The following is an 18,907-nucleotide window of genomic DNA, read 5'->3' as shown; positions in this document are numbered from 1 at the left end:
CCTCGCCGCATCACTGGCTGGGAGCGGTGGCGGAGCTGAGGTCGTGAAGGACAGGGGCGGGCGCGGGGGGCGGCGGGCTAGAGGACCCGGGGACGGAGGGGGAGACAGAGGACCGGGGGTCGAGGTGGGCCCGCCGCGCTCCGACCCTTCCCTCTCCGTGTCCCGGCCGTCTGCAGCCTCAAGGAGACGACCGTTCTTGGGTCCTCCGACCTCCCGGGAAGGGAGCCCAAAGAGCGGCCATCGCTGCGGTGGCCACCGAAGGGGGGCGCAGAGTCCTCCTCAGCCTCGAGGAGACGGGGGAGGGGGCTAGGGAACCCGTCCCGCCCCGCCCCGGGACCTCCCGCCCCCCAGGCCGAGGGGCGCGCCCATTGGCCGGCCGGGCTCCGCGCGCCGCGCCCATTGGCCGGCCGCCGTGAGTAGCACGCGGCCACCGTGGCGGGCGCGCAGTCGGAGGGCGGCGGACTGGCCGACGGGCCGAGGGCTGCGCGGGCCGCGCGGCGGGCATGGCGGGTGCGGGGCTGCGGGCGGCCGCTCGGCGCTGGCTGCCGTGCAGGGGCCACGGCGGGCCGCGAGCCGCGTCGTCCTCGCCCTCCTGCCCTGGCTGCGGCCCCCCGGGTCCCGGCGCCCACTGCCCCGGTGCCCCGCGCCCCGCGCCCGCCCCGGCGCCCGCCGGCGGCGCCGAGTTCAGCGCGCACCTGTGGGCTCGTTACCAGGACATGCGGAGATTGGTGCACGGTGGGTGAGCCGGAGTGGGATGGGCGCCGGGGGTGTATCCGCGCGGCGGCCGGCGCGCGCCCAGGCGACGGACAGACCAGCCGTCCCGAGCCGGCCCGGGCGCCGCTCTTCGGGGAAAGCACCCTGGTGAGGCTCGCCGGGGCCCCGGAGCCTGAAGGCCGAGCAGCTTTTCGGGAGAGGCTCCCACTGGTCGTCCCGGGGCCCTCTAGGGACGCCCCGACGTCCGGAGGCAGACGGGCCGACGGGAGTTTTGTTCCCTGGCTCCGTCTGCAGGATCTCGGGGTTCCCGAAGCGGCCTCCGGAATGCGGAGCCCCCACCGTCTTTCCTGGCGACCCCGTCTGCCGGGATGCTGCGGCGGAAATGCCCCTACCCCTTGTTCTCTTAGCGGCCCTTAGTTGGGGCGGGAGCTCCAGGGACAAAGCCGGCCGGCGGCGCTGCCCAACCTAAGCGGACGCGGACTAGACTTTGCAGACACCTCTGGATTGCCACCGAGGTCCGGGGCACTCTCAGCCCAGGAGGGGAAGGTGTTGGTTGGAGAAACGAGACCAAGCCACCCCAGGGCCCTGGAGTCCACAAGGGTGGCTTCATCCTTGGCCGGGACACTGCAAAATGGGCTGATGAACCTGCGGCCTCCCCCCAGAGAGGCTAGGCTTCCTGTGTTCTCTCCCACACCTACAAGGCAGGCTCCTCAGGTTGCCCTACAGAAGGTCTTCTCCAGACCCAGAGCAAACACAAATCCTTAACAGCATCCCAGGCCTGTCCTGTCCACTGAAGGGGAGGGTGGGGGGGGGGGCGGTGCGGGGTCCTGACAGAGGTCCAAGGCCTTCAGTACCACTATTCTGCCTTGGGCTTCTCAGGTGAGTCCTGTCCAGCTCTCCACACAGCTAGAGTGGAGGCTCTAATCATCTGGAATCTTCCAGACAGGGATGGGATGAGAGGCTGGGATGCCCTGATGAGGCCAGAGATCTGAGAGTGCCTGATATTGGTCCCCACCCCCCGCCCCACACCCGCCCTGGGGCTCTTCTCTCTTCTGCGGCAGGCATATGTGGTTTGGGCTTGACCCCTATCACTGACCAGCAGGGTGGCGTTCAGCAGGCCTCAACCCTCTTGGACCCTCAGAGTCTACAGTGTAAAACACAAACCCACGACACAGGGCTGTGGTGGAGACACAGAAGGAACCAGGCCTGGAAAGGGCAGGGGAGCTTCTAGAGGAGCCCCCAAGGGTGATGCGGCTTTCATTGGTAAGACAAAGTGGCCCTGTCTGGAAGATTCCAGATGATTAGAGCCTCCACTCTAGCTGTGTGGAGAGCTGGACAGGACTCACCTGAGAAGTCCAAGGCAGAATAGTGAGGAATTGTGGTTCTGAAGCCCTTGGACCTCTGTCAGGACCCCACCCCTCCCACCTCCACCCCCACCCCCCCCTTCAGTGGACAGGACAGGCCTGGGATGCTGTTAAGGATTTGTGTTTGCTCTGGGTCTGGAGAAGACCTTCCGTAGGGCAACCTGAGGAGCCTGCCTTGTAGGTGTGGGAGAGAACACAGGAAGGCCTGCTGGGCTTTGTCACACCTGGCTCACCTGGATCTTAAGATAGTCACAGAGCCACCCAAGCTCCTCTTGATGTGAAAGCATCATTTCCAAGATGCTAGGATGAGCCAGACTGGCACCCCTGAGTCCTAACTCATCCCTCTTGACTGGGTTTTCTGGGGGACATTCTGGGCATTGAGGTATGCCTTGGGCTAATGCCTGTGGGCAAAACTGTGCCCAGGAGCCAGGCCCCAGCCCAGTGCCTCCCTGCCAGCATGGGGACACTGAAAGGCTAGGCCTAGGGGCAGAGTGGTTAAGGCAAGTAGAGTGACCCGAATTTTAATCTCAACTGCATTGCCTACCGCTGGATGGTTTAGAGCAAGTGACTTCACCTTCCTGAGCCCATTTCTTCCTCTGGATGATGGATGAATAAGTAGGACCACCTCACAGGATTGGAGTAAGGCTTGAACAGGATGAGCCTCTAAGGCACCCAGCAAGTGCACCCAGCAACAGCTGGGAGGAAGGCACCCACAGTGAGTCTTACAGCTGCCGTGGGGAAGAGTTGGCCCTGGAGCCTGGGGCAGGGGTGGGAACTGGGAACTGAGAAGAGGAAAGGAGGGTGAGGTCTGCACAGTGAGCCCAGTGAACTTGGGAGGCCAGTGCAGGTGAGGAGTACATCCTCCTCACCTGGCCCTGTGCGCCACCATACTCCCGTGGAAAGGAGTGGACCTTGTGGCCCCCCGAGCTGTGCTTTCCTCCGTCCAGAAATCACGTCAGGAGGGCAGACCCCGTGGGCTGCTTCCCCATCCTGCTTTGTTCCTCAGAGGATTGTCCATCCTGGGAACATTTTCAAGGACAGAGGCGGAAGCCTGGTCTTGGCTAGAACTCTGCCGGCAACAAGGGGCTACGCTGCCAAGCAGATCCCTCCCCTCCCCCCAGTAGCCCTGGGGGGCTACTGGACTTGGTGCCCAGGAACTCAGGACCGTGGGGAGAGCAAGGCCCAGTGACATCAGAGGCCTAGTGACATCAGAGGGGCATCTCACAAGCAGATCCCTAGAGAGCTGAAGGCAGCTGAGTCTCACGTGCATCCAAGTGAGGAGTGTTCTGTCTGCACCCACGAGTCTGCGAAACAGCTGCTCTGTGCCAGGCTTACATTGGCCTGGGGCCCCTAGAGGAACCAGCCACACTTGTTCCCCCACCCATACCCTGCACTTTGCTCCAAAGGAAAGGGGGTAGGGTGGAACCCGTGTTCCAAAGGGGCCTCCAAGGCAAATGCTCAGAGCGTGGGAGCTCATCGGTGTTTGCCTCTGTGCACAGGCAGCTGTGTGGCCGAGGGTTTCTGCTTCAGGATTGTGCCTTGTTGTGGCTGAGACAGGAATTCCGTGGAGGCTTGGGCTGTGGGTGCGGGCCTTAGCCACAAGCTAGTGGTCTCAGGAATGGGGCCACCTGGAGCCCCTGCAGGGCAGTGTCCTATGCACCTAATCCCACCTGGTCCCCTCTCCCGCAGCCCCTACTCGTCGAGTGATGCAGGGAGATCCGGGACAGGGAGGTGACAGGCTTCAGAGGCCCGTGGTTCATTTAATCCTACGTTGGCCTGTGGTTCATTTAATCCTACGTTTGCCGGGTGCAGAGCAGGAATGCTGCACAGAGCACATTCAACATGACCTCTCCATAATTCTGTAGGTTGGCACGATTTTGATTCCGCCTTGAGAAATAGGGAATCTGAGGTACAAAATGTGAGGTAACTTTTCTGAGGTGCCAGTTGTAAGAGGGGGTATTTGGCTTGGTCTCTCCGACCTCAAAGCCCAGGCACTTTCCCCATTCAACTCCCCTACTGTACAGATGGGGAAACTGAGGAAGATAAGCCTGGGACCCCCTCATCCTCCTCTGCCTCCCTAGGACCCTAGGGCCTACTCTGCACGGTGTCCCACTCAACCTGACCATAGCAGCCAGGGACTTGGGGTGGCCATGACCACATCCCCAGAAGGGAGCAACCTGGGTACTGCCCCGCAGCCCAACATCACACGTCCTGCCTGTCGTAATTAGCAATGTTCCCTGGCCAGAAGCAGCAAATGTCATTACGTGGACTGGCGAGCCGCTGAAATCCGATTAGAGGGGCCTCGCTCCACAGGCCGTGGCAGGTGCTCAGACCCGGGAAAGTGAGCGACAGAAGAGCTACCCCATACTCCCCCCTCCCCCAACTCCTATAATGTTCCTCAGTCCCAGCCTGAGCTTCAGGCAGGGTGGAAAGGGCCCAAGCATAGCCATGGGTCCAGTGGGGCTTATGAGAGCCTGGAGGGGACGTGGGCTCAGTTCACCTGGTGGGCTGCAGGCAGGGGTGTAACCCAAGACCCAGAGGTGGGAGATCCAGCCGTGGTCTTGTCCCATTGCCAGCTCTGCCTTACCCCAACCACGTGACCCTGGGCAAGTGGCATTTCTAAGCCTCAGTTTGACCATATGCAGCCTCGGGCTAAGATTGCCCATCTTGGGTGGTTTCATGAGGCTCCCAGAGCTGGGCACCTGGAAAGTGCTCGGTGACCATGTGCTGCTTCCGTGTTCATCTCATCATACCTGCATCTCCTCCCTCCAGACCTCCTGCCCCCCGAGGTCTGCAGTCTCCTGAACCCAGCAGCCATCTATGCCAACAACGAGATCAGCCTGCGTGATGTCGAAGTCTATGGCTTCGACTACGACTACACACTGGCCCAGTACGCAGATGCGCTGCACCCTGAGATCTTCAGTGCCGCCCGCGACATCCTGATTGAGCACTACAAGGTGAGGCTGGCCGGGCAGACGGCCCAGGCCCCGGGGGAACCTCAGGCTGAGTCACGGAGGTCCCCTGAGGCAGCTGCCCAGCCAGAGGTCTGGCATTGCCACTGGCTCAGGCGTGGCGCACTTCCCCCCCCAACAGTACCCAGAGGGGATCCGGAAATATGACTACGACCCCAGCTTTGCCATCCGAGGCCTCCACTACGACATTCAGAAGGTGAGTGGCTAGGCCATGTTCTCCGTGGGGCCCCTCCTGACTGGATGTGCATCAGCACTACTTCCTTAGCCCCCATCCTCTATAAGGGGCTACCCCTGGCCTCACAGCTGTAGCTTCACGGGCACTTAATCCCCTTGGTACCTTCCAGCTGGGGCTTCAGCACAGGGACTGGAAGAGGCTGGCTTGGATGAATGCAAGCCCCTTTCTTACCACCCATCCCATTCCCCTGGTGCTCCCAGAGCCTTCTGATGAAGATTGATGCCTTCCATTATGTGCAGCTGGGGACGGCCTACAGGTCAGTGCAGACTGCCCTGCCTGACCCTGCTGTCCCCCCACCCCCTCAACCTGCATCTTACACTGTGGCCTCAGCTCAGGACCACTTCAGACTCATGATGTCTGTGCATCCACCCAGGGGCCTCCAGCCTGTGCCTGACGAGGAGGTGATAGACCTATATGGGGGCACCCAGCACATCCCACTGTACCAGATGAGTGGCTTCTACGGCAAGGTACTTGCTCCGTCTAACACTGCCACTGGCCGGGGCAGGCAGCTCAGTGATCTCGCTGTGGGTGCCCTCACCCTGGTGGGCTGGCTCACCCAGCAGGTAGTTTCCCTCTACCAGTGTCCCAAGGGACACTGGTCTCCAGGGCGAGGGGCGGTAGGGATAGAGGGGCTGCTGAGGTGGCTGCTCCCTCCACAGGGTCCCTCCATCAAGCAGTTCATGGACATCTTCTCACTGCCGGAAATGGCACTGCTGTCCTGCGTGGTGGACCACTTCCTGAGTCACGGCCTGGAGTTTGACCAGGCACACCTCTACAAGGATGTGACAGTGAGAACATTGGGCCTGCCTCTCGGGGTGGCAGGGAAGATCAAGTCAGCCACAGCGGGGCAGGCCTTCTTGGCCCCACTGCACCCTCACAGTCCTTCTCCTACCCCCAGGATGCCATTCGAGATGTGCACGTGAAGGGCCTCATGTACCAGTGGATCGAACAGGATATGGGTAAGGGTAGACAGTAGCCCTGCTGCGGCTTTCTGGGCAGGGGGCCGGGCTGGCCCTCACAGACCCATCTCCCTGTTAGAGAAGTACATCCTGAGAGGGGACGAGACCTTCGCCGTCTTGAGCCGCCTGGTGGCCCATGGGAAGCAGCTCTTCCTCATCACCAACAGTCCTTTCAGCTTCGTGTGAGCTGCCTGCGGTGGGGAGGTGGGGGGGGGGGTCCTGGGGGGAATGGGGTAGGGCCCAAGGAGGGGCCTGCCTCAGCCCACCTGCTGCCTGTTCCACTTCTGCCCAGGGACAAGGGGATGCGGCACATGGTGGGTCCTGACTGGCGCCAGCTCTTTGATGTGGTCATCGTCCAGGCAGACAAACCCAGCTTCTTTACTGACCGGCGCAAGTATGGGCCTAGCAGGGGTGATGAGGGTGGGGAGCGGGCACTGGCCTTTGCTCACCACCCTGTGTGCTTGGGGTGGGGACACCCCCTTGTCAGCACCCAGCCCATGTGAGCAGGTGGCCTTTGCAGACTGAGGAGGTGCCTGCCTCTGGTCCTGCCCTAGACTGGAATCCAAGCCCTTTACCCCTCTGCCTCCAGGCCTTTCAGAAAACTTGATGAGAAGGGCTCCCTGCACTGGGACCGCATCACCCGCCTGGAGAAGGGCAAAATCTATCGGCAGGTGAGTGCTATCTGGGTGGCCTAACCATAGCCCCAGGCCGTGGAGGGGTCAGTAGCACAGCCTCCTGGGCCCTGCCCAGCCACCACACATCTGCCGTGGCTCTGCCCCCTTGCACCATTTCCAGGGGCACCAGGGAATGGCTCTCAGGACACAGGCCTGGTCAATTTGCCTTCATTTGAATTCCAAGTTTACTGCTCGATAGCGGAGGGAGTCTGGCCAAGTCACTTGGCCTCTCTGTGCTTTGCTTTTTCTCATCTATAAAAGAAGTATAATGTAAAAAAAAAAAAAAAAAAGTATGTTCTACTTGAATTGTGGTGTACAAGCCCTTAGATGGGCCAGGCATTTACTGAATGCCCACTAAACAGCAATGTCATTACTTGGGGCTGACCACTCTGCTACAGCCAGTCAAGCTGGCCGGAGCAGCTCACGGGCCCTTGGGAAGACCCCCTTTCCTGGCTGGTGGCTAGGAAAATGAGAAGGGGGCCCAGTGCTGGGGGTTGTGTGGTGATTAAGGAGCAGGAGGTGATTAAGGCATTTGGCCCTGGATGGAATGCGGAAATCCTGGCTGAGCTGGGCTTCTTGAGGGTGGGGGTTCCAGGGGTTGGGGGGAGGGAGGAAGTCAGTAGTTGGGTCGGGAGCAGCCTGGGGTATCCAGGGCAGCGGCCCGGCCTGTAGACAGTACTCCTACCTGGGTGGCCCCCAACTCTCCATGGCCCCCTTAAGCGCAGGCTCTTACCCTCTGCTCTGAGGGCAACGCTCTCCTTTGTCTTGGCATCTTGGCTAATAAGCCTGAGGAGGGTCATGTACCTTCGTGGGGAACAAGGGGAGTTTTTCTCCTTTGGCAGCTTTTAGCCTTTTCTTTATGCCTGATGATCTGAAGTTTCATTTTGTGTGTGTGCCCGATCCTGCTTGGTTCTCATCTTTCTTTATGCTCCTTCCTGTCTCCCCTTGCTGGGGAGGCTGGAACCCAGGTTCCATCTTGCCTGACTCAGCACCTGTACCTCGAAACTTTCTCTTGGTTCAGGGCACATCCTCAGCGCTCCGCCCACTCGTATTTGACTCTACAGCCTCCCCACTTGAGCTTATTTCAACAATCCTTTCACGGCCCTGTGTCGGCCACGCCTTGCTTTCTCCCCCTGCCACTAGCATGCACAGGCTACTGTAGTAGCTCCTTTGCGCTGAGTGTGAATTCTGTTCATTTGTAGGGTGTGGGCTCCTGCCTCACTGGCTGCTGCACTTCCTGCTCTGGGCCCCCTGCCCCATTTTTCTCTCCCGCGAGCTTCCTCTGTTGTGTTTGAGCTTGACTGCTTTCATCTTTTCTCTAGCTTTGGAGCAGGAGGGGCAGATGGCTTCGCAGTGAGGTCTGCTGGGTCCCTCTGGGCCCAGGCCGGGGAGGACAGGAAGGGCTTTAGGGCCACAGGCTCGCTGCTGTGGCTTGTTTCCCACAGAGTGGGATCCCTGGGGTGGGTGTGAGGCCACAGGGAGGGGAGGCCCAGGGCATCATGCCAGGCTGACAGACCTTCCTGTGGCAGGCAGACCCCCTTCCTGACTGTGAAGGGGGAGGAGACAGGGCCAGAGCCCGGGGACACTGAGGCCATGGGAAAGGGCAGCCCGGCATCCAGCTGGAGGGGCCGTGCTGCCCCTGGGGATTTGGGAGGAAGGTGGAGAACATGGCGTGGCTCTGGTAGTCCCGTGGTACGCTGTGCTCAGCGGTGCCCCCCCACCTCTCCCCAGGGAAACCTGTATGACTTCCTCCGCCTGACGGAGTGGCGTGGACCCCGTGTGCTCTACTTCGGAGACCATCTGTACAGTGATCTGGCGGTGAGGGGCGCAAGGCTGGGTGGGAGGGAGGGAGCCTGCTGGCTGATGCTGATCCCTGTCCTCCACCCCCCAGGACCTCATGCTACGGCACGGCTGGCGAACCGGTGCCATCATCCCCGAGCTAGAGCGCGAGATCCGCATCATCAACACGGAGCAGTACATGCACTCGCTGACGTGGCAGCAGGCGCTCACGGGGCTGCTGGAGCGCATGCAGGTGTGGGGGCGCGGGGCGGCCTGGGGGGAGGGCAGGGCTGCCGCCCAGGCACACACCCAGCACCCACCCCGTCTCCCCCAGACGTACCAGGACGCCGAGTCGCAGCAGGTGCTGGCTGCCTGGATGAAGGAGCGGCAGGAGCTGAGGTGGGCAGGGTGGGGCAGGAAGGGCTCCCAGCCTCATTCCTGCCGTGCCTGCTCTAGTGCCCCATGTCTCTTCCTCAGGTGCATCACCAAGGCCCTGTTCAACGCTCAGTTTGGGAGCATCTTCCGCACCTTCCACAACCCCACATACTTCTCACGACGCCTCGTGCGCTTCTCTGACCTCTACATGGCCTCCCTCAGCTGTCTACTCAACTACCGGGTAGACTTCACCTTCTACCCACGCCGCACACCCCTGCAGCATGAGGCGCCGCTCTGGATGGACCAGCTCTGCACCGGCTGCATGAAGACACCCTTCCTTGGCGACATGGCCCACATCCGCTGAGGGCACCTTTATTGTCCAGAATAGGTCCTAACCCCTCCTGCCCCGCCTATGCTGGGCGTCGTTCCAGGGCGGGCAATAAAAGTGGTCTCCCTCCTGCTCGTGCCTCTGTTCGGTCCTAGATGCATCACTTGACCGTGAGGATCCGCTGGGTGTCCGGGAAGTCCTCCTCCAGGAGTGAGTCCTGGGTAGGGGGGAGGACCGCTTGTGGCTGGGCTGATAACCAGGCCCTGGGGTCCCTTCGGTCATCGCTCACCCCTCATACTCACATCGAAGGGCTCACCAAAGGCATCAGGGCTGCCGAAGACGGGGTTGGGAACAGAGACCAGGGTTGGGCTGGTTCCTTCCTGCCATGGGGAGAAGTCATCCTCAGCATCATCTTCCGCCTGGAAGAGAGGTATGTGGTGAGGGGCCTCGAGCAAGATCCGTGGACCCAGACACCCCCAACATCCCTCCCCCCTGCCCCCCAACACAGCTCTACCTGGAAGGTGGAGAAGCCAAAGCCCGTGGCCTGGCCTCGGGCACGGAGGTAGAAGGCCCCAGCCACTAGGCCAAGCAGTGCTCCAGCAGCCACTACAGCCCCCACACCTGCCACCACGGGTGGACCCTCAGGCGCCACCGCTGCCTGCTGCAAACAAGGAGAGCGTCAAGGCCAGGACCGTCTCCTCACCCCTTGCTGTTCTGCCTGTCGTCCTCCCCACCCCTCACCAACTCACAGGTTGTAGGGGAGCCAGGAGGGGCCTGGCCAGAGCATGGATGATGCCGTTGAATGCCATGATGTCCCACACGACGACGTGGCTAACCACGACCGCCCCTGGGGCCTGTAGGGAGACCAGAGTCAGGCCTGGTGAGTGTGTGAGGGCCAGAGCCAGCAGGGGAAGTGCAGTAGCAAAACTCACCACAGGGGCCCAGGAACTGTTGTCAGGGCCCACAGCACTGAAGAAGAGGCTGAGGCCCGAGTGGGCGGGGAGCACAGTATCCTGGCTGGCATTGGTGCTCAGGAAGGTGGTGTTGGAGGCATGCAGCTCCAGGTCTGGGCCGCTCAGCGTCTGTAGGCAAAGCAAGGCCTGTTAGCCCAGGCCAGCTGGAGGCATCAGCATTGGGCCTGGCTCTGCCCACGACCCCCACTGGTTACCATGTTGTCCACGAAGCCTTCATTAACAGGGACAAAGAGTGTCTTATAGGTGAGCTCATCGTCCAGGAAGTCCAGGAAGTCCAGACCCCGAGGGGTGGCATTGGCATAGCCAAGCAGCATCTGGAAGAGGGAAAATAGGACTGTGGGCAGGCTCCCTCCCCAGGGACCCAGCTACCCACACCCTCAGCCCTGAGGCTGGGCCCCTGCACACCCCATAGAAGGTGGAGAAGTTGGCCGTGGCAGCCAGTACGTCGAGCAGCTTCCCATTGCAGACGCTTGTCCCATCACCCACAAAGCCTTGGCGGCACCGGCAGGCCACATCTGCGGGATAAGCAGTTGGGTGGGTCAGTGGGAAGGGGCCGAGCCAGGGCATGTGTGGGGGGGGTAGGGGAGGCTGTACCTTGCTCGCGGTAGCAGTAGGTGTCCCAGCGCTCTGAGTGGTTCTTCCGGAGGCCCAGGCTGATGACGCCCAACTGCCCACCACCACAGTCTGCCGCAGGGAAGACGACCGGGTGGGCAGCCGAGCCGTTGGCCAGCCAGCCCACACGGCACAGGTGGAAGCCGAGCTGTAGGGGCAGAAGGGGATGCTGAGACCAAAGGCCCAGCTCGAGGGGGCACCCACGGGCTTGGCTCCAGATTCCTAAGCCCCACACACCTTCTGGGCAGCAGAGAGCTGAGGGAGAGAAGCAAGAACAGCTCCCTGAGCCCCACACGCTGCCTTGGCCTCTGAGAAGTTCAGGCCGTAAGGGCCGCTGGGGGCCTGGAGGTGGAAGACACCAGCCTGTTTCTCTGCAGAGGGAGGGAGGCGTGATCAGCCCAGCAGCACCGAGGTAAAGCAGGGGCACCGGGAGCGGGCAGGGAAGCACACCCTGGAAGTGGAGGTCAGTGCACACAGCATCCACGTGACAGGGTGGTGGCTGGCCCAGGCAGCGGTCCACGGGCGGCTCAGGCTCCTCCAGACACTGCAGTCCGTCACCCACGTAGCCAGCATGGCACACACAGCGCCTCGTGTTCTGGGGCGGGAGAGTGGGCGGGTGCTCTTCAGGGACCGGGGGGGGGGGGGGGGGGGGGGGGGCGGTGCTGCTCTGTGGAGCCTCCCCACCCTGCCGCTCAACTCCCCGGCTGCTCACTGGGCCCGTGTTCAAGCAGTCGGCGTGCTCGCTGCAGCCCCCACGGTGGCCGTCCGCACAGGGGTCGCGGGCCCGGCAGCTCCAGCCGTCGCCCTCGTAGGCGGGCAAGCAGGTGCAGGTGACCACTGTGCCTGCTTGGCTGCAGGTGGCGTGCTCGCTGCAGCCGCCATGCCCATCCCGGCACAGGTCCGCCACTGCGGGCAGGGAGAGAGTGGCAGGCCCCGGTGGCAGGGGGGGGAGGGGGCCTCCCACCTCACACCTGCCCACCACTCACCTGTGCACGAGCGGCCATCCCCTTCATAGCCCAGGCCGCACTCACAGCTGTTGCCCGCGCGGCACACGGCCTCGGGCGCACAGGGCGGGGCACACACAGGCTGCAGCTCTGTCCCCCAGGCATCCCCCGCATATCCAGGTTAGGAGCTGCCCTCCTGGGTGCCCCTGGACCCCCTCCCACCCACCCTCAGTGGCTCCACCTGAGTGTGTGGTCGGGGCACATGCCACTACACGCGAGCATATAAAAGCACTCAGGTGGACACAAACACAGACAGCACTCACTCAGCTGCACCTCACAGCTTGGCCCGGTCCAGCCCTCATCACAGAAGCAGGAGCCAGAGCCCCCAAGGCCCTCATCACAGCGGCCATGGGAGGTGCAGCGGCAGGCTGGGGAGAGAGATCAGCAGGCTGATGGGGTTGGCGTGTGGGCCGTGGGGCTCAGAGGGCAGGGTCGGACAGGGTGGGGCAGGGAGCCCACCTTGGCACTGGGGCCCAAAGGCACCCGAGGCACAGAGTTCACACGCTGTCCCTGTAAACCTCGCATGGCACTGGCACTGCCCGCTGCCACTCATGCCGTCCATGCACACGCCGTGGCCACCACAGGGGCTGCTGGCGCCACCAGGGCAAGCTAGTGGAGAGGTGAGAGAAGTGAGGTGGGGCCAGGGCTCTCACTGGGACCCCCACCACAGGCAGCCCCAGCCCAGCCACACCATCCGTCCTGTACCCGGGGCGGTCGAGCCTCCTCCGGAAGCCACAATCCACCCAAGTCCCCTCACAGGTGAGAATCCCACAGATGCCCACCCAGCCTCTCAGAGCACTCTCTCCTGGCCAAATCCATTCACCACCCAGACCTGCCCCGGCCCCACCACCCCAACATGTTTTACCCGGAGCAGTGGCTGGAGCTGTGCCAGAAGAGCCAGCCAGCGACACTCACGACCTTGGGACACTCACCTCGGCACTCGCTGCCATAGTGACCAGGGCAGCAGCTGGGCTTCCAGGTGGTGGTGACACAGTTGCGGTGGCAGCCCCTGCCCAGGCCTTGGGGCTGACCCCAGAGGCTAGACCGGGCCCAAATGCTGCGCAGTGCCAAGGAGTGCAGTGGAGGGGACGTCCAGAACTTTGAGTAGTACCGCCAGCAGGTCTCAGGACTGCCCTGGGCCAAGAGGAGTCAAACAGCCCTGGAGTCCCTGGGCCCTGCCTGAACCCCCACCCAGCTTCCAGGCCCTTACCTGCTCCCGTGAACCCTCAGGACAAGGCGGTTCTAGCCCGCAAATGCTACAGATCTTCTGTAAAGAACAGAGGCCAACACGGCAAGGTCAGATGGATGGATGAGACAGGTCCCTTGGCTAGGATCCCTTGCCCCTCCTCCTCTGACCTATGGCCTCCCTCACCAGCCGCAGAGGTCGAGTCTCAAAGCGGTCACAGCGGGCACCAAGGCCAGGTGGCTCCAGCAGCTGGTCGATGCCATAGGCCAGGCCACCCTCAAAGGGAAGGTGCCGCTGCATGATGCGGGCATCCTCCTCACCCACGGTGAGCTCACCCTGCAGGCGGAGGAAGGAGAGTACACGGGGTCACAGGTGCACTGTGGCCCCCCAATGCCAGAGCCCCTGCCTCCTGCTTCCCTCATCTGAGTCCTCTCCTCACACTCACCGGCCGGACGCGGCTGCAGGAGAAGGAGATGGGGGTCCCATGCATGGTGCGGAGCGGGCCCAGGTTGGGCAGGTCAGATGCCAAGGCCTGAGCAGAAGGGACTACGGTTGGAGCCAGGCAGGTAGGCTGGATGGCAGGCAGTGGGGACCAAGGACTGGGGGTATACCCACCTCAATGTTGCGAATCACATGGCCCCGCAGAATGGCTGCCAGCTTGTCACGGTGGTCTTCATGGTACAGCCAGGCCTGGCGATCAGGTGGCAGGGCTTGCAGGGCAGAGTCTGTGGGCCACAGCATTGTGAGGGGCCTGTGGGCCGCATCCTGAAGCAGGGGCAGGAGGCCAGCCACCTGGCAAGGAGAAGCAGAGGTGTGACAGTCAGAGACCGGTGGGCGGAGGTAGGGGGCTGGACCACAGAGGCCAGGAAGGGGCTCCAGGGACCCAGGGGGCCTTCCCGCCAGCCACATTCTTGGCTGTAGCCAGATACACATGGACGTATGTGCAGGGATGAGCTTGCACACACCCGGACTACTTTCGGGTACATGGACACACATAAGCATACCCATGTGCTCACACTGGGAGGCTCACATACACAGACGGCCTGTACGCACACAAAGGACAGGCTTACACATGTAAGGGTGCAGACAGGTGAATATACACTTACACATTTGTCACACACACACACACACACACACACACACACAGGCACAAATGCACACACTGACAGGCCTACCCACGGGAGCAGTACCTTCACGAGGCCGCTGAAGATCTTGTAACCAAAGCTCTCAGCAGCGGCGGTGACGTTTCTCTGTGGAAAGGCACCTGTGAGCCTTGAGGTCAGGCAGGGAGGGAGCATCTGAGGCCCCCAGCAACCTGCTCGGTAAGCCCCCAGGCCTGTGCCCAGGTCATACCCGCAGGATAGGGGCAACGTCAGGCTTCCAGTATAACACGTCTGGCGGCAGCAGGACTCGGTCGATGAAGTGCAGCACGCCATTCACAGCCTCGTGGTCACTGCTCACCACACGGGCGAAGTCATTGAGATAGATGCTGCCCTGGGGGTGGGGCCCAGGACTGAATGAAGCCGATTGGTGGGGTACTCATGCTGTGGGTGGGGCCTGAGGTGGGGCGGAACCTGCGTTGGGTGGGTCTTGGGGCAGAAGGTGGGCACGGTCAAGGCAGCAGGCAGCCAGGTGTGGCCGGTGGGAGTGGGGGTGGAGCCAGGCTCGGAAGGCCCGGGCCTGGGGGACAGGCCTTTGGTAGTGGGCACGGTCTGGAGCTGGTCTCCCCGTCACTAAGGCCCGCCCAGGCCCAGGGAGGTGAGGTCTTAACTGCGTGGGGTCAGAGCACAGGGGTCAGGGGCAGGGTCTCTGGGTCGTTTAGGGTGGGGGCGGGGCCCGGACCCACCTCCCTCTCGTGGATGCGCAGCGTGTGCCCTGAGAGCGTGGTGACGTAGCCCTCGTCCAGCAGCTCCTGGCTCCTCAGCTGCCGGCAGCCGACCACGTGGTAGCGGAACACAAGCTGGCGGTGGGCGCGAATCGGGGCCAGCTCATCCTGGAGTGGGGGTCCGGGAGGGTAGAGGGAGGCCCCTGATTGCTGCCTCTGCCCACGCCCCAGAATACCCACCCCTTCCTTCCCAGCCTCGCTGCGGGTTGGGGAGGGCTGCATTACCTGCGACAGGTTGCTCATTAGATCTGCGCGAGGCACAAAGACTGTGAAAGGCCCATCGCCCTTGAGCTCCTTGTATTCCTGCGGGGAGGGGGAAACAGCTTGAGTGCAGAAGGGGTAACTTTCGACCAACTCAGGGCTTCCATGGATCCTCCTGGAAAGACTTGGACTCTGAGAGACCAGAACAGCCAACCCCCTGACCAAATGAGAACCTGAAGGCCCAGAGACCGGTGGGACTGACAGATCAGAGAGACCCAGGACAGACTGAGGAATTGGAAGCCAGTTGGTCACTCACCAGGAGGTGGAGGCTGAAGAATGAGGCATGCCTGTCCCGAAGGAGCTCCTGGGGGGGGCGAGGATCAGCTCAGATTTTGGGTGGCCCCCATTCAGGGCCTGGTGCCTGTCCCAGCACCTGCAGCCCAAGGTCTGGCCAAGGCAGAGATGAGGAAAGGAAAGCCGGGGGTCTGAGCTAGGGTTAGGATTAGTTTCATGGATCATAGCTGGGTCAGGCCCAGGTAGAGTCAGGGGTCAGGGTCACGGTTAAGGCCAGGATCAGGATCAAACCTGGGGTCTTAATATCATGGGTGAGGCCCATGGGGAGGCATAGCCAAGGTTGGGTCAGGGGTCTAACTTGGGCATCATTACCAGGCCAACTCGGGCACGGCAGGTGAAGCCATCACCCACGGTGTGGGCTGCGTCACAGGTACACGTCCTCTGGCCATCCCCTGTGCTTTTACACACAGCATAGGGGCTGCAGCCTCCGTTACTCTGAGACAGGGATAGGAGAGGGAGAGGCATCAGTGGCTCTCGGACTCCTCTGCCCCATCCCTGAGTAAGGGGCCACGAAGACCCCCGTCCAACCCCCAAAGCTCGGTTTGCTACTGATCAGTCATACTGGAGCTTGTGGGAGGGCGGCTTACCCTTCGGAGGCCCTTGGGACCCTGATGGGGGCAAGGAAGGCTGGTTCCTGCCTCAGTCCCCTTCCCCTATGAAATGAGGTGGGGCTAGGCCCTGACCTGGGAGCAAGGGTCCAGGAGTTCACAGGTCCGGATGCCATCCCCACTGTAACCCTCACGGCAGCTGCAGGAGACCTGTCCCAAACCCTAATCAGTGCGGCTGCTGGGCCCCAAGAGCAGGCCAGCACCCTTGACAGAAGGAGCACCCCGCCTGGTCTGAGGGGGGCCCCACCCTACGAGGGAATGGCACAGTCCCAGTGTCCACCTCTGTTGTGCTGACCTGCTGGGGGCCTGTAGGGATACATTCAGCATGCATGTGGCAGCCCCCGTGGTGGATGAGACAGCTGTTAACTTCTGGGGGAAGAGACGCGGGGATGAGAGGAGGCCCTAGGCGGCCCTTCATCTATGCCATCAGGTACTCACCCCCATGCTCTCAGGGCCCCCCGTGGGCCCCTCAGCCTCACCTAGTGTGACTCACGACACTGAAGCCAGACCCCTGGCCCCATGTACGCCCAGGGTAGGGACCCCAGCCTCACCCTGGCACAGCTCCCCATCTCCTGTGTAGCCATCCTGGCAGGTGCACGTCCGCTGCCCAGGCGCCACCTTGGTACAGTTGGCGTGAGGGGAACAGCCCCCGTGGTCACGGGCACAAGGGTCCACCTCTAGGGGCAGATGATCCCAGAGAGTTGTGAGGAGCTGGCACAGGGACAGAGTGGGGACAAGGGAAGAGGACGCGGGAGAAAGGAAGAGGTCAGAGGGAAGGGCAGGCCCCAAGATGGGACTGGGATCGAAACTAGATTCAGAGGGACCGGAGAGGGCTCTGCAGGGAAAGCCACTGCAAATGTCAGGGTGGGGGCCCGGAGCATCCGTGTGTGACTGGACCTGAACAGTGGACGCCGTCGCCTGAGTAGCCCGCAGCACAGACACAGGCCGGGGCTGTAGCCGAGTCCTGTACGCAGCTGGGAGGGGTGGCAAGAGCTCAGCCTATGTCTGCCTGGCCCTTCCCTGCCCCCAGCACCCCTACCCACTTGCCCACCTGCCCCAGGCTGAGCTCACTCACTTGGCATTGGGATCGCACTTCTTTGGGCATTGAGGGCCGCTGATCTCTGGAGGGGTGAGAAGATGGTTCTGGTCATTTGGACCCAGGAACCACCTCCCCAGGAGTCACCCACCTCTCCTCCTTGAGGCCACTCACTCTGGTCACAGCGGGGGCCCTGCCAGCCCGCATGACAGACACAGCTTCCATCCCCTTGGAGCCCCTCCTGGCACAGCCCATGGGCACAGTCGCAGACTGGGAGCAGAACAAGGGGGGACAGGAGTCACCCAGTGCTCCCGTCCTGACTCTGCTGGTCCATCCCCGTGCCTACCGTCCTCCACCCTCTCCAGTCACCTCCGGCACAGGTGGGCCCATAGCGGCCCAGCTCGCACATCTCACAGGCTGTTCCATGGAAGCCCTCGTGGCAGTGGCACTCTCCGCTGCCCAGGAGCCGGTCCTGGCACTGCCCGTGGCCCGAGCACACACCACCCAGTCCCCCCGGGCATGGCTCACACAGCGTGCCGAAGAAGCCAGGGCAGCAGTCAGGCACCTGCAGGGAGGGGGCAGGGAGAGGCCCGGCACGTAGGAGGAGGGAAGTGGGGGGTGGGGCAATGTTGGAGGGGTGGGGCGGGGACAGGCCACAAAGCCATAAAATGAAGCAAGTTGGAACCAGGGAGATGGCGGCTGCCTTCTACCACCCTCCCCGTGGCAGGGGCGAGGGAACGGAGCCTCGGGCAGGCGACAGCTGTGCCGGGTCTCACAGTGAGAGACAGAGCTGGGCCCAGCAGCTGCCCCTGGGGCCTGGTTGACAGTGTCTGGGCTGAGCCCCTTTCCCCTCTCCCCGTCCCTACCTCCTGGGGTGTGGCCATGGGGACCAACACTGGCCCCACTGACCTCAGACCTCTCCCCCTTACCCTCCCTCTGGGCCCTTGCCCCTCTGGCCTCAACCCTAGTCCAAGCGCAGCCTCTGCCTTTGAAATCTAGGCCAGGTTTCTCCCCTGGGCCTGCACTCCCACTTCCCCCTTTCTGGTTAGACTTGGGGGTGGGGGTGCCACAAGGCAAACCTGGATCTTCTTGGCACAAGTGTAAGAACAGCCCCGGGAGAATGAGTAGCCAGATCGGTAGACACAGCTCTTCCTGGGAGTGTTCTGGAAACAGGGGCAGGCAAGGAGGGCTCAGCCCTTCGCTTGAGTAGGGGCAGACAGTGAATGGGGAGACAGACAATCAGGACAGACAGATATCAGTGGGTAAGACAGATGAGCAGGACAGCAGAAAATTAGGGAGGGATCAAGACAGGTAGACCTGATGAGGAGATGGCAGGCGGGACCCAGGCCTCGGGCTGCAAGTGAGTGAGGCCTCCTCCTGGCAGACCTGGGCCTGGGCCTCCTGGCCTCTACCAGGGAGGTCAAGCAGCCCTTGCTCTTCCATTCCCCAGGCTTGGGTGAGCCGACTGGGCCCTGCGGGCTCAGACACCTTGGGAGCAGAGAGCAGGCGAAGCTCAGAGCTGTGCTGGGCCCATCCTCACCTCCAGCTGGAAGCCCTGAGTGCAGCGGAATTTCCGGGTGCAGTTTATGCATTTCTCCTGCGGGGAGGGAGGGCAGAGCTTTCAGGTGGTCCTGGGATGGGGGGCCC

At 62.3% G+C, this 18,907-nt stretch overlaps 2 protein-coding genes across 12 annotated transcripts in view; one reads left to right on the top strand and one right to left on the bottom strand.

The window, feature by feature from the left end:
* Positions 1-450: 450 nt before the first annotated feature.
* Positions 451-9,532, top strand: NT5DC2 (5'-nucleotidase domain containing 2). 2 transcript variants are annotated; one of them, XM_019822635.3, is made up of 14 exons: positions 454-735; positions 4,851-5,035; positions 5,172-5,246; positions 5,486-5,541; positions 5,659-5,752; positions 5,945-6,073; positions 6,184-6,244; positions 6,324-6,426; positions 6,537-6,638; positions 6,834-6,915; positions 8,650-8,736; positions 8,810-8,950; positions 9,032-9,096; positions 9,175-9,532. In XM_019822635.3, exons 1-14 carry the CDS (start codon positions 504-506, stop codon positions 9,434-9,436), a joined length of 1,674 nt encoding a protein of 557 aa, XP_019678194.2. In that variant the 5' UTR covers positions 454-503; the 3' UTR covers positions 9,437-9,532. The 2 variants fall into 2 exon arrangements, with proteins under 2 accessions (XP_023105292.1, XP_019678194.2); XM_023249524.2 differs by lacking the exon at positions 9,032-9,096 and having other exon boundaries at positions 451-735; positions 9,175-9,418.
* Positions 9,411-18,907, bottom strand: part of STAB1 (stabilin 1) — a 27,067-nt gene continuing 17,570 nt past the window's right edge. For 2 of the 10 annotated variants that reach the window (XM_011279480.3, XM_019822624.2), the window contains exons 36-69: positions 18,801-18,857; positions 18,340-18,423; positions 17,630-17,825; positions 17,435-17,530; positions 17,300-17,345; positions 17,122-17,198; positions 16,776-16,901; positions 16,520-16,593; positions 16,300-16,374; positions 15,929-16,051; positions 15,579-15,626; positions 15,287-15,364; positions 15,023-15,169; positions 14,530-14,670; positions 14,367-14,426; positions 13,792-13,968; positions 13,622-13,708; positions 13,363-13,512; positions 13,201-13,257; positions 12,923-13,124; positions 12,450-12,599; positions 12,254-12,358; positions 11,973-12,080; positions 11,699-11,892; positions 11,437-11,581; positions 11,224-11,357; positions 10,969-11,134; positions 10,780-10,889; positions 10,569-10,688; positions 10,333-10,482; positions 10,150-10,254; positions 9,915-10,061; positions 9,717-9,819; positions 9,411-9,617 (exon numbers count right to left, since the gene is read on the bottom strand). In XM_011279480.3, the coding sequence (XP_011277782.1) occupies positions 9,445-9,617; positions 9,717-9,819; positions 9,915-10,061; positions 10,150-10,254; positions 10,333-10,482; positions 10,569-10,688; positions 10,780-10,889; positions 10,969-11,134; positions 11,224-11,357; positions 11,437-11,581; positions 11,699-11,892; positions 11,973-12,080; positions 12,254-12,358; positions 12,450-12,599; positions 12,923-13,124; positions 13,201-13,257; positions 13,363-13,512; positions 13,622-13,708; positions 13,792-13,968; positions 14,367-14,426; positions 14,530-14,670; positions 15,023-15,169; positions 15,287-15,364; positions 15,579-15,626; positions 15,929-16,051; positions 16,300-16,374; positions 16,520-16,593; positions 16,776-16,901; positions 17,122-17,198; positions 17,300-17,345; positions 17,435-17,530; positions 17,630-17,825; positions 18,340-18,423; positions 18,801-18,857 (4,011 nt within the window). In that variant the 3' untranslated portion in view covers positions 9,411-9,444. Of the gene's footprint in view, positions 9,638-9,702; positions 9,820-9,914; positions 10,062-10,149; positions 10,255-10,332; positions 10,483-10,568; positions 10,689-10,779; positions 10,890-10,968; positions 11,135-11,223; positions 11,358-11,436; positions 11,582-11,698; positions 11,893-11,972; positions 12,081-12,146; positions 12,359-12,449; positions 12,600-12,922; positions 13,125-13,200; positions 13,258-13,362; positions 13,513-13,621; positions 13,709-13,791; positions 13,969-14,366; positions 14,427-14,529; positions 14,671-15,022; positions 15,170-15,286; positions 15,365-15,578; positions 15,627-15,928; positions 16,052-16,299; positions 16,375-16,519; positions 16,594-16,775; positions 16,902-17,121; positions 17,199-17,299; positions 17,346-17,434; positions 17,531-17,629; positions 17,826-18,339; positions 18,424-18,800; positions 18,858-18,907 lie in introns of those variants that run through there. The other 8 variants (XM_011279484.3, XM_011279487.3, XM_011279482.3 and 5 more) reach the window with 7 other exon arrangements.

Source organism: Felis catus, chromosome A2 (assembly GCF_018350175.1).
Source record: "Felis catus isolate Fca126 chromosome A2, F.catus_Fca126_mat1.0, whole genome shotgun sequence".
NCBI lineage: Eukaryota > Metazoa > Chordata > Mammalia > Carnivora > Felidae > Felis > Felis catus.
This window is presented reverse-complemented; position numbering and strand designations above follow the sequence as displayed.

What these genes read in the sequence shown, in the direction of transcription:
- NT5DC2 (XM_019822635.3), top strand. Translation starts at nt 504, where the DNA reads ATGGCGGGTGCGGGGCTGCGGGCGGCCGCTCGGCGCTGGCTGCCGTGC. An exon ending in ACCTCTACAAGGATGTGACA is followed by an intron (nt 6,074 to 6,183) that starts GTGAGAACATTG and finishes TCCTACCCCCAG; the next exon opens with GATGCCATTCGAGATGTGCA. An exon ending in AGGGCAAAATCTATCGGCAG is followed by an intron (nt 6,916 to 8,649) that starts GTGAGTGCTATC and finishes ACCTCTCCCCAG; the next exon opens with GGAAACCTGTATGACTTCCT.